Source organism: Siniperca chuatsi, linkage group LG3 (assembly GCF_020085105.1).
Source record: "Siniperca chuatsi isolate FFG_IHB_CAS linkage group LG3, ASM2008510v1, whole genome shotgun sequence".
Classification (NCBI taxonomy): Eukaryota; Metazoa; Chordata; class Actinopteri; order Centrarchiformes; family Sinipercidae; genus Siniperca; species Siniperca chuatsi.
The window spans coordinates 23,579,354-23,593,236 of record NC_058044.1 but is presented as its reverse complement, the minus strand read 5'-3'; the positions used below and the strand labels follow the sequence as shown (position 1 = coordinate 23,593,236).

At 39.2% G+C, this 13,883-nt stretch overlaps 1 protein-coding gene across 1 annotated transcript in view; it reads left to right on the top strand.

Annotated features, from left to right (window-relative positions):
- slc25a10b (solute carrier family 25 member 10b) overlaps positions 1–13,883 on the top strand; it is a 17,504-nt gene extending 3,621 nt beyond the window's left edge. The window contains exons 3-12 of the mRNA XM_044189599.1: positions 6,233–6,352; positions 8,845–8,959; positions 9,122–9,170; positions 9,319–9,360; positions 9,447–9,490; positions 9,580–9,650; positions 10,394–10,486; positions 10,587–10,664; positions 10,778–10,834; positions 11,892–13,883. Of these exons, the coding sequence (XP_044045534.1) occupies positions 6,233–6,352; positions 8,845–8,959; positions 9,122–9,170; positions 9,319–9,360; positions 9,447–9,490; positions 9,580–9,650; positions 10,394–10,486; positions 10,587–10,664; positions 10,778–10,834; positions 11,892–11,993 (771 nt within the window). The 3' untranslated portion in view covers positions 11,994–13,883. The remainder of the gene's footprint in view (positions 1–6,232; positions 6,353–8,844; positions 8,960–9,121; positions 9,171–9,318; positions 9,361–9,446; positions 9,491–9,579; positions 9,651–10,393; positions 10,487–10,586; positions 10,665–10,777; positions 10,835–11,891) is intronic.

Below are 13,883 nucleotides of genomic sequence, written 5' to 3'. Positions count from 1 at the left end.
AGATTTGAGGAGTGCGATTTTTATTTTTTCTAAACGCAAATCATGGCACTGAAGCGTGGAGGGTTTAAGGTACCTTAATCTCCTTGATGAGCTGTGTCACAGCCACTGCTGCCGCTCCCACTGCTGACCAGTTTGACAGGCCAAACTACAATAACAAAAATTCCCTTGTTTTCAGAACATTGGCATGCACCTGTCCCTTTCTAATTTCACACTCCTATTCAGTCAGTTTTATATCAGTTTCCTGCATTTAGTTGATCACAGCCTTATTTCACTCTTCTTCATTCGTGCCTTATTTTGTTGTTGCCCCCCTGCACATTAGCTGTTGTATGATAATGACCATTAGTGCAAAGAGGACACTATTTCATGCTGTGATAAAAGCTGCATGGTACTTACTACAAGAAGGAAACAGCACGTAGAAACGGCATTTAATAAGCTCAGCAGTTTGAACCGGTGTGCTTTCGTTACCTGAGAATGAGTTAAGTGAATTTCAACTGCCGTTGCACCCATTGTGCGAGGCTGCAAGCTTTGCTTGCATTTGCAGCTTCTGTCACTGCTTGAGCAACGGAGGCTTGAATGCTATTCAAAATAAATGGAGGTTAAATGGCAACATTAAATATGGTGTTGTTAGCACCCTGAAAGAACCAGTGTTGATTTAAGAGCAGTAGGGAGACTGTGATGTGGCTGAAATCATCATCATCATTATCATTATAATATTACAAAGGTTATTTAAACGATAAAAAAATCCCCCCAAAAGGCAAATGTATGAAAAATCACATAGTAATCAAATGTTCAAAGCAATGATCTGTGCTCCACTGTCATGTATTACATGAGACAGAGCTTTTAATGTTTAAACAAAATCTTCAGTAACTAATTTTGTTAATGTTTTAATGACAGCTTGTTCAGAATCATTCATTTGGGTCACAGAGATTTGTAAAATGAAAACATGACGCGATTTAATCATCACAAGATGGTCCTGCTGAAAGCTGATAAATGATAATATACAGTAGATGTATCGCCTAAATAGCACATTTGTTTTTCACCCTTGTGTAATTTAACCATGGATGGTCCAAAATGCATCAGTTGAATAACGTTACAGCAACTTTTTTATTATGATTCCCCTGAGAGCAATCATTGTAGAATTAAATTAGACGATGAGCACACAGTTCACCTTTAAACTGAGCTGCTCTTGATGATGATCCATAGACCCTTCTTCACTCATGGAGTATTTAAAAAAACATTTTTACACACATAGCATAAAAACACACATGAGAACTCAAAGTTTGTTCTGTTCTCCGTCACGGGACAGTGAGGCAGATGGTGACTTTGTAGCAAAAGCTTACAAAGTGAATGGCTTCATACCGCTCTACACTTAGCACATTCCTGTTCAAACTAACAGCAGAGCGTCTAAATTTAGAAGGACTGAAGTGTAATTTAGAGGAAAGAATATATGAAATGTGGTTTTCAGCAGGGAAGTAGGGCTTGACCGAGTGCACATATCACATCGCAAAAATTGCCTAGTCATGTTGGATTGACTTCCTCTTTTGTGTTAACCCAGGCATCCTTTACACCATCAGATAAGCTGCTCTATTGTTGTCGTAAACTGATACCGTGGAGTATCAAGATTTGTCTGGCCTCACCTAAAAAATCTTTTAGCCAGACACTTACTAACTCATGTGGGTGTAATATTTCACCTGTGTGTGTTTGTGTGTGTGTGTATGCACAAGTGTCCCTGTGCACATACACATTAGCTTGCTAGTGGCTCAATATGACATTGTCTTAACACTTTGTGGTTCCCTTTATCAGAGCGAAAATACCAGCGTTAAAGTTAGTCAATTCTGCCTACAGCCAGATTAAAATCCTTGAAGTTATTGTAAGTAATTACATTAAAAGTGTGAAACCTGGCTCAAAAGTAGATTGTGTCCAGTTATCAAAGACAATATTAAAAAAGTTGAGTTTGTAGGATTTTCTAGTGGATCTTTAGCCCTCGCTGTGTCGATGGCAATGTCTTTTGGTTTGGGCCACTACTTTGGACCAGAGTGAAATATCTCCACAACTTTTGGATGGATTGTCATAAACTTTTGTACAGACCTTCATGGTCCCCAGTCAAACACTTTGGTTTATGACCAAACACCTGCAAAACTAATTACATTCCCATCAGCCTCAGCTGTACTTTGTGTTTAGTGCAAATTAGCAAATGTTAGCATACTAACATGCTGAACTAACAGGATGAACATGGTAAACATTATACCCACTACAAATCGGCATGTTAGCATCATCATTGTGAGCATGTTAGCATGTTAATGTCAGCATTTATCTCAAAGCACAACTGTGCCTAAAGTACAACCTGACAGAGCTGCCTGCATGACTGGAGACTCGCTTCTTTTCATTTCGTCTTTTAGAAGTCGTGATGACGGGACTGTGTACACTGAAATCATATTACAGAAATTTTTAGAGAAAATTTATCAGAAAAATATGAAGTTTTGGCAAGTTTCTAGTCCATGCATCATTTTAAACTAGGTTTACCACTCAAATGTTTATAAATATCTAATTACATATGACTCGCAGTACACAATGAAAGGGTAAACTTTGTGTAAACAGCAGCAAATGTTACACCACTGCATTAAAAGCTACATTCCTGATTTTGTTTGTGCAACCATTAGTTCTCCCAAATCTCAAACTTTCCTCCAAGGTCCTGCTGATACTTTGAACCTCAGTGAGCTGAGAGGAAGTTTGGGAATTTGAGTTACTGGACACTTTAATCAAGTCATGGACTAAATGTTTAACTTCCTGTCTGACTTGTGTCCTTGCCTACACTGTGTGTAGGTGTAGACCAACAGGATCAATCTTGCGGGTGATTAAACAGATGGAGCAAAAATAGACAAAATGATTGAAAGAATCATGAGCAGCCCCTCAATAAAGACTGGTGATGAGGCAGGAAAAACTGGAGCTGTGTTCCGTTCCACAGCGTACATAAGCAGTACTTCCTGCTCCCTGTTCAGGGAATTTTGGTTAAGGGAACTTCCCTCCACAAAATTGCCTGCAACATCACCAACACAGACATCACTTCCTCCTTGTGTTACCCTGGTAACGTAAACACCTCAGATACCTGCTGCCGCTGTGGAAATTTGACACTACTGAAATTAAATATTGAAACAAAAACTGATACCATTACAAAACTGGAAATGTATGTAACTTGTGAATAAATGTGATTTGATTAATTTACAAGATGTTCGGTATCATTCTTAAGAGATTCATATTATGCTAATTATTTACAGATTATTATGTAATATGTATATTATGTCGTCCTTGATAGTTACGAATGGTGCTCAAAATGAATGCCATGCCACGTGCACCTTGTTGTTGTCAACCTTACACTTCTAAGGTAAAACAAACAAAAATGCCAGCGATGTCTCCAGAGCACAATGCCGGCTGCGGGATGCATAATGACTGAGTACTCAACTGTTGGTTAGGTTACTTATGTTTCTAACTGCAGCAGCTAACATTAGCACTAAACGTTTGTTGTAATATTAAAGTTACACAGCTATACTAGCCACCAACGTAAGTTTAGCTTGCTAGTAGTTATAAGGTCAACAACAGCTCGGCTCCCTAGAGATACTGGAGTATTTGATTCATAGATTATTTGAGCACTGATGTTTTTAGGTAACTTAACCACTTAAATAGTCACATCAATAATGATAACGTTAGTTGCAATGACAATGCTTGCAGACATACATACATTTCTTTGTCAGCTCCATTGTTTTTTTTTAACGCTCCTGCGAGGTGCAATGACTGATGGGTAATCTTGCTTGTCAACTTACGGCAAACTGATGAACCGTTGTTCACTTCTTCCCTACACAGTTCACAGTTCCTTTGAACTGAGCATTTTTGCTCCCTACGATTTGGAATCTTACTTAACATGGCTAAATACCCTGTGCAGTCCACTTAGCAGGGAACTACTAATTGATCAGAACGCACCCATTGTGTTTTGAAGGGCTTAGTGGCCTTCAAATGCAAATACTGATTAGAACAGAGGACAAAGGCCACATTGTAGAGCTGCTGACCTCCTCTGACAAGAACAACACACACACACTCAGGGGCTAAGACATTTAGAAGAACGTGTGTATGGTATAACTGCCTGTGTAAAACATTACTCTCTTCCTCTACCGATTTGACACATGAAGGTCAGTTTACTCATCGTGGTTAGTACTACTCAGCCTGTGAACACAGTTGTAGGATGTCCTCTGTGACTCTGAGAAAATAACCCTGACGATGTCACAGTGATGTCATCAGAGACTAAATCTTTTCAACAGAAAGACTGTGTTACAAACTGGATGTATGGAGTTTGAAAGACGTGTGTTTACCAGGCAGCAAGGGTCTAATTAAAGATATTGAGTTGCATTATGGGTAGTGAGGAATCCATAGACCGTATAAAATATGGACGTAGTCTCCGTGACGTCACCCATAGGTTTCTGAAGAGGCAGTGTGAAGGTGTGGTGGCTCCCGCTGACACCATCTCAGCAGCGCCTGACTCCACGGGCTCCCAGATAATCCAAAAGTGGGTGAAGACGTGGCTTGTGGGCCGAGCTGAGGCGGGCCGAATGAAGCCTCGTTGCTGAAACCAGCGACATGTGACGGCACCACTCTGTCACTCAATGCGGCCGTGTCCTTAATTATGCATAACTTTAGGCCTTAATATAATTTAACACTAGAACCGCCAATGGTAAAATTTACCCGCTGCTGTTTTTCGATTGTATGACACTTTGTTTCCATACAATATTCAAGTTCCCCAGTCTTTGACTTTTCAAAGGGGTGTGTTATGTAGCAACCCCTGTTGTTAAAAATTGTCAAGATAAAGACAAATTTAAAAAAATGGGCATTTACACCTATAAGCACCAGTGGGTAAAAGTTACCCCGATAGAGAACGCAGTCATTTTCGTCCTATAAATTTCGAGCATTTAGTTTAACATTCTATTGGTGCCTTTTGTCTACTAGTGTGCGTGATAGAACTGTGTCAAGTCATAGGCTAACCTTTAATTTGGATAAGAGAAAGAGTTATGAATGCAAAACAGACATTAGACTTGCTCAGTGCATTGAGTGAAGGAGAGGCTTCAGAACTGAGCGAAGTGTCCTGGGTTGATTGATGGGCCATCATCTGACAACAATCCAGAGCCTTCGTGAAAAGTGAGGCAAAACTATTATACTAAAATGATCAAATGTAGCCTATAAACATTTATGAAATGGATTTAGTCTAAAGTAGTCTTTCCCTCTGACGCCGGTGTGTTTTGCGGTACTTCAGGTGGTGAAACATTCTGTAAATGCCTGAAGTGCTGGGATGCTGTTTGTGGGAGGTGCACACTAGGGTTGGGCCGATGAACGATGCCATCGTCCAACCACTGAGCCCTCTGAGTAACATCATATTTTAAAAGTCAACCACCCACCCCTTTAGTTATTTACTATGACTAGTATTTAAAATATTGTTTATAATCATATGATCTGCTTAATGAGGTAACTTAAGCATAGTGTTAACCGTTCCTACTGCAGCTCTCAGACCGTGGTCAGGAAGCACAGGGAAGACTTTGTTTTCCTCCTGGGCTGAAGTTGATGCTAACCTCGGGGCTAACCACCTTCACTTACTGTGATGCAAGACACGATGTCATCCCCCATCGTTTCACTGTGGACATATGCCAATTTGGTAGACATCACCCAACCCTAGTGCACAACCAAGGTGTGTTTGAGCAACGTGTAGCAGAAATAATCACAAAATCAATGCATTCTAATAGCGGGTAAATTTTACCCATTGGCGGTTTTAGCTATTCAGCGACTCCTGGCAGTTCTAGTGTTACACGGTTGAGTTATATAAAAATTCACATTTTCAGTGTTTTTGTAGTTTGACCCATACTGAAGACTAATAGTCAGGATATATCTGCCTTTCCTGATGAGATTTTGGCCATTCCTTTTTAAAATTTGTGTCACCCCAAAGTCCCCCAACGTTAATGGGCGTGCAATACTAAATCATTGTACCCTTTTAAGAGGCGACACATTTAGCCCTTTGACACATTTAGTTGCCTAAATATGTGAACTGGTGTTACCTCACAAGAAGGAACAAAAAGAAAAAGTTGCTGTGTCAGCCCCAACACTAGCACGCATTGTCTCTGTCTGCAGATTTGTTATATCACTACGGTGCTTGGTATTGAAAATGACACCAGTGCTACTACATGACATGTCTTTCCAGGTACACCTCCAAACACAGCAGGAGGTGAAGATGAGAATGATGGGGATGGCTGTTCATGTGGTGAAGAGCGACGGGGTGCTGGCTCTTTACAACGGCCTCTCTGCCTCCCTTTGTAGACAGGTATGTGTGTCTGTGTGCATACCTAAGTCTCTTTCTGAGCCTGTGTGCATTCTTGTGTTCATTAGCTTGTAATTTTTATTTTCTATTTAACCTTTATTCAACCAGGTAAGTCCCACTGAGGGTGGAAACCTCTTCTGCAAGGGAGACCTGGCCAAGACTGTAGCAATAAAAAGTAAATAAATACAAAATCAGACAACAGATAAAACTATACTGAAAGAGATGATAATACTAATCACATTAATGCTAGTAGTTATGCCATCTTTTCTGTTAAAATTAGTTTGCTGATGGCTCTCTGCAGTCAGCAGTCTGTGTATAGATCCTTAAAGACCAGGGGCCAATACTACGAAGCAAGTTCAACATAACCCGGATCTCTTTTTGTTATCTGGTTTCACTAAACCAACAACCGCAGTGAGGATAAGCTGTCACACGACGCTGGTAATCAACTCGGTAAGTCAGCCCAGGGTTTCCCAATCTAGCCACGAGCGCGTTCACATAAAAGGGGCGGTGTTTGCAGCATATGACCAAACATGGACCAGTCTACTGGCAGCAGAGCGGAATATTTTACAAATAAAGAGCAAATTATAATATTAGAGAAATACGAAGAAGTTAAACACATAATCCAGGCTACAAGCAACACAGCTGCAGCTGCCAAATGCAGGAAGGACAGCTCGACGTGTGAATGCTTAAATTAATTAATAGGCTTATAATATCACTGCCCCATCATAAGGGCACAACATGTGACTATAATAACATTTATAATAATAATAATAATAATAATAATAATAATAAATAAATAAATAAATAAATAAATAAATAAAAGTTTATTTGTATAGCACTTATCAAAACCAGCATTACAAAGTGCTTTACACATAACACACAACAATAAAATACACAGTAATGTATGAATAAACAGGCAGGCATAGGAATAAAAGAGGAATAAAACTTAAACACAATGGATGATTAAAAGCCACAAATAAAACATCAAGGATAAAATGTAAAGACAATGTGTGAATTAAAACTTAAAATAGAGCAGTGCAAGATTTAAGTGCAGTATCAAGAATAAAGTATAATGCAACTCGATACTTTAGAATTAAAATAAACCTAAAAATTGCAAGAAAAAATTATAATTTATATAATAAATTATATTATGATTATCTCATACCCTCATGTATGATTTTAGTATCCTTTTTATAACCTACAGGATGATGTTATAGATTACACTAAGGTAGACACTGACTGGTATGGACATTATTAAAATAATAATAATAATAATAATAATAATAATAATAATAATAATATTAATATTAATATAATAATTAATAATAATAATACAATTAACCAAATTTATTTATATAGCACTTTTCAAAACAAAGCTGAGAGTGCTTTACATTGTTGAAGCAGGATTAAAACATTTCAGTACTGCAATGAGGCAAATAAAATCAATTGAAAGTAATACAAAAATAAAATGGAATAAAATACCCAACAATATAATAATGTTAATAATAATAATAATAAAATAATAGTAATAATAAAGGTGAGATATGTTGAAAATAATGTGCTAGCATTAACAGGCTTATTTAAAATATTTTCTCCACGTTGCTTTCTTCACTGTACACGACTTCAGTCTGAAGTTTGAGTAAAACATAATGTATTTATGATTTACTTTAGCATTTTTCTGGTTAGAGGAAGAGAGGGAGTATGGCAGACCACATTAGAAAGGTTTTCTGTAACAGGTTCATTCTAATGAGATTCAAATAGATTTGTATGCTTTTGTCTCAGTAGGTTTCCTCTTAATTATTCATGTGAAGTTTTTATTATTACATGGCCAAAATGTTGGTCTGTGGCTGCAGGATACCATCAGTAGATCAACAGATTAGTTTTTTAAAGCAAAGGAGGACAGCAGTGTGTTCAGCAAGTCTGTTAATGTTGCAGGAGATTCAGTATGATTGGAGGGAGAAAGAACTGTTTGAATTACAGCCACTGGATGGGAGTAGGATACGTTTTATCCAGTAAACGGTGCATCCTGTTTAGTTTCTGGCCACAGACTTTAAATGAACCTTATTTTAGATTAGATTGGTTGTGTTGCCAGCAGCTCCTCCTAGTGGTGGAAAAAATAAATGGTTAAATAGTGAGGAAAGTATAGGATACAGCTCTCTGCTAGACTCATTCTTTTTGTCTCTCCTCACCTCTCCACCTCACCTCACCTCTCCACCTCACCTCACCTCTCCACCTCACCTTTCCACTTCACCTCACCTCACCTCTCCACCTCACCTCACCTTTCCACTTCCTCACCTCACCTCTCCACCTCACCTTTCCACTTCCTCACCTCACCTCTCCACCTCACCTTTCCACTTCCTCACCTCACCTCTCCACCTCACCTTTCCACTTCACCTCACCTCACCTCTCCACCTCACCTCGCCTTTCCACTTCACCTCACCTCATCTCACCTCACCTCTCCACCTCTCCTCTCCTCTCCTCTCCTCTCCTCTCAGATGTCCTATTCCCTCACCAGATTTGCCATCTATGAGACAGTGAGGGACATGATGGGCAGCACAAGCCAGGGCCCCATGCCCTTTTACCAGAAGGTCCTGCTGGGAGCCTTCGGAGGTGGGACACACACACACACACACACACACACACACACACATTCTGCTCCTCTTTGCCCCTCTCTCTTGCTCTCTCTCTCTCTCTCTCTCTCTCTCACACACACACACGTAAACATACAGTGTCACCCAGGATTGTGGGCCAACAAGTTTTCTCTGCCAACAGGTTTTACTGGTGGGTTTGTTGGCACGCCGGCAGACATGGTGAACGTCAGGTAACACGCCATGACAATTCAAATTCTCATTAACACATACACAGTTAAATTATTCTGAACAAGCAAACCATGTGTGGTTATTTTTTCGGCCCAGGCATGAGCATATGAAAGAGTGCATTCAAAAAATCTGAACAGTTTTTGCTTCCAGGATGCAGAATGACATGAAACTACCACCAGAACTGAGGAGAAAGTGAGTAGCTGTAACTTACTCAGCTAAAAGTTTTCCGTTCTTAATCTCTTATCATAATTTAACCCTGAATGTTTTTTTTCTTTCAGCTACAAACATGCCATCGATGGGCTCTTCAGAGTCTTCAGAGAAGGTAAATCCCAAGCAGAATATTGTCCAGTATGTAACTTCATGTAAAGCACAGGGTGGCATCATGTCTGACCTCTGACTTGTGTCCAACAGAGGGTGTGAGGAGACTGTTCTCAGGAGCCACCATGGCCTCCAGCAGAGGAGCGTTGGTCACTGTTGGTCAGGCAAGTCACAGTGCTAGGTGATAAGCTGATTTATGATCAGGAACCTTTTTTTTGGTATCGCAGGTATAAAATTTGGAACTGTAATAAGCCCATCTACCTGCCTGTCTACCTACCTGCCTACCTCCTGCACACACTCTGCCCGCGCACTCATTGTGCATGAAAATGTGTTTTGGGGGAGTGGCTTTGGAGGGAGGCCTGAAGAGGGGGGGTGGGCTTTTTTCGTTTGGATACTTCTAAATCTAGCTGTCTCTTGCTAGTTTCTCCAATGTTAATTACCCTAGCTTTAAGAAGATATTTATTAGTCGTGTCAAATTAAGAATCCATCTATAAGTCCTGTAATAAGATAATGAAATTAAATTAAAAGTACATTAATTTATCAGTACTGAATCAATTTCCTAGATGAATTGCTCAAATGCTTCCATTTAACCAATGCATTATGCATTAATCCATACAACCTCAGCCTCACTTAACTTTAAAGTCTGTGTTGGCAAGCTTATGCAAAGGGAATTTACTTCAGACTGTAGCACGGATACAACCATTTTTTCAAAGTAAATAAAATATAGTCAAATGTCCCCTGATTGATCCATTTGTTAGAAGTGTTTTTTCTTCATCAAATCAACATGCAGCTTTGTAGAGATCTTCAAAATATTTCTGACCCCCCCTATATGCTATATATCCCAAAGTCAGTTGATCTTTTTATAGTAAATACATCAACAGATTCTTTGTTGTTTTTGTTTTTTTAGTTGGCGTGTTATGACCAGGCCAAGCAGCTCGTACTGGGAACAGGCATGATGAGAGATAACATGCTTACACACTTTCTTTCCAGCTTCATTGCAGTAAGTATCAGGTTTTATTTGTGTGCCCTGGAAGCCTGGTTGAGTCAGTGTTAAGTTTACAGGGCTCTTTTGTGAAGTGATGTGAACTGTTCCTCTACAGGGAGGCTGTGCTACATTCTTGTGTCAACCTCTGGATGTACTAAAGACGAGGCTGATGAACTCAAAGGGAGAGTACACAGTGAGTGGACTTCTTCATTGCCTCCTCTAATCTTTTCATCCCTCTTTGTGTTCATCCATCTTCTTCATTTCTCAGTGTTCATTCTAATCTAGTGTGTCTCTCTCTCTTTTTAGGGGGTGACACATTGCTTACAAGAAACTGCCAAGCTGGGTCCGCTGGCATTTTACAAGGTAATAAACAGTCCTAGACGCTAAACATTAATGGCACTGTGGCACTTTTAATCAGAGACTGAGTCATCACCGCAGCGGCCCAGAACAAAAAAAATCTAAAAAAAAAAAAAAAATTTGAGTGCTGTCTCCTAAAAATATTTTTAAAATGGCAGTCGGACCAAATGGTATGAGTACTGACAATGGTGCAAAGGCACAACAGTAGCTAACTAGTAGTCAATTAATAACAACCAAGGGCAACACATCTTACTAGAATACTATAAATAAATTGGATAGAATGTGCTCAAACATGCTATTGCATGTCATAATTGTCTGAAATGTAAAAAAAAAAAAGAGAGAGAGATGAATTCTGGTCCAGAGGTCAAAGCCAGTGAAGGTCTGTCATAGTTTAATACTTGGTACACCTATTTGTCCTCATTGCCCTTTTAAGAGATGGGGAAAGTCTTAAAGGACAGTACAAGTACATTGACAGTAAGCTGTGAAATAACTTTTAGCCTCTTAAGCAATATTAATAAATGAATGAATGAACATAAAGCTTCATTGCCCCTTGTCCCGTGGAATGTCCTGAATGGCAGCCATACTCATAATAAACATTAAAATCAGACACTATATACATGTCTGCACAAAGCATTAATACCAAGTTATAATTTAAAGTACAACTAAAATGACATTGCATGTTTCTTTAATGCTACAGCGTACAGATGCATTTGTAAAGTACAAGTCCTGTGTTCTCGTGAGGAAACATCAGTACCTGAAAGGGAGAAATTTACAGTGTACTGTATGTCATTTTTTAGTGTATTGATGGGGCTAAACAATGAAAAAAATATTAACAATAAACCTGTTAAGTCACTTTAACATGATTTTTGACAGCAAACATTTAAAGCATGCCGGTCCTTCTTAAGTGTGATAAATGACCTGCATTTACAGTAGCTGGCAATCCACCTTAATGATAAAGTACCTGTTTTATACTAAAGTACTTATTTGGCATAGCAGCTTTAAATTGACAGATGTAACAGGAGAAAACTACAAATAGTAATCTCATGCCAAATGTTTGTTGCAGGGTCTTGTCCCCGCAGGGATCCGCTTGATTCCTCACACAGTGCTCACCTTCATCTTCCTCGAGCAGCTCAAGAAATACTTCGGCATTCGCATCATCTCCTGAGCGCACTCTGTGACCGGCCACTCTCCAACCACCCACCAACACTGCCGCTCACAACACCCCGTCATCGCTTTGCTCTTAGCATTTACAAGAAAATAAGGGCAGAAATGGAGTCATGTACAGTTTCATATGAGCTTGTGCATGTTTTCCTTCTGCTTTTGATCTACTTCTATCTCATGGGCAGAAGCGAAATGGTTTTGATTATTTGATTATTATTATAATTATTATCCATCTTCTGGAAGGGACACATACTAGAATTAACAGATGAAGATGCTAAATATAAGTACAAGGTGCTGTAATTGGGTTATTAGAATGACCTGCCACATTTAGAGAGGAGTTTAAAATTAGCTCTAGCAGAGGTTTAGCGTAGTTGTCCACTATCATTTAAGGTACGGTTAGTTACAGTACATATATTGAGATTAAGTGTTATGTTGCATTAAGGAGCAATTCATTTGTCATGTTGACGACAGACTAAATGTTGACTTTAACTAATTCCAGATCAGATTTTGTTATTTATGTTTTAATCTCAGCAGTACGTAAGCCCAGTTCAGCAGTGGCGTACAGCGCCTTCAGAGCCCACACAAGTGCTTAAAAAGTTTGTGCCAGGAATGTGTTTCCTATGACTTTATTGGTGTCATATTAGGCCAAGACAGAGTTTATGATTTAGCAGAGGTATAAAATGCAAACAAACACAGTGGTCATCAGTGCCATTCTTTCCAAAATTCAAAAATGTCCCAAAAGCCATTACTAAAACACGACTGAACAAACTGTTATGTAATTGCATAGTAATCATTTCCAACAGTGGTGACCAAGTGTGATGCACCCTGAATAGCTGATTTATTTGTTTGCTTTTTCTTCACTAAACTAGGAATCAACTATTAGCAGGTTAAAATGTCTTTTTATTTTACCTGATTCTCCTTTACTTCATTCCGATCCTCTGTCATCATCTTTTGGAGAAGAGGACCAAGCTTGTTTGTCTCGTGTTTTTAAGTAAGATGGGAGTTTGTGGGGAAACTGTGAAGCAGGGAGAGCGGACTGTTGAAATCCTGATGAAGGTGCATTTGGCAGTGGGTCTTTTTAGTTTTCCAGTCCCAGTAAAAATTCTATATGACCACTTGATCTCTTAAAGTTCTTACAGTTTGAATAGAGATGCCTGTTGAGAAGCCTGTAGAGAACTGCTGTACTGTACAAGTGTACATGTAGCATTTCCATCTGTGATGTCACTGTTTCATTTAGCTGAATGAATGTCAGATGCTATGACTCAGGATGCTACTCTGTTTTAAAAGGCACTTTATTAAAATCCCTGGACTCATACTGACTAACCTGCTGCGTAGAAATACATGCTGCATACTAAAACATGTTCTAAAAGTAAAACTTTTTCAGATGTTGTCAATGTTTCCAGTTGAAGGTAAACTGTAATGTTTTGTGGCTCTTTTCAGTTGTTGTCCAATGACAAGTTCGACCTTGGTTCAGTGATAGAAAGCAATCTCTGTGCTGTGCCTACTCTGTTGACAGAGACCTTGTCAAGTCATGTTGCCTTACAGTATGTGTCCTCCAGGAGGCAGTATAGTATCGTGTGAATGATATCGATGCCAACAACCTGAACGAGCCTCTTGAGCATCCTATTAAGCCTTGCACCTTCATCCAAGGGTACATTTATAAAAACAGAGCCACATACTCAGCAACCTCAGATAATGACTGTATCTGCATGTTCTTATGTTAAAGCGTTCCTCAACAATGTGAGCTACTGTAAATCAGCCATAAGAAGTAATGTTAACCCCAACTTATGCACACAAATGAAACTGGAGGGACCCATAGTTCTGGGTGCTGTGAATTTGAATTTTGTAGATCACTAACTAATGATTTTGGAATTAAAATACTAAGTGAAAGTGA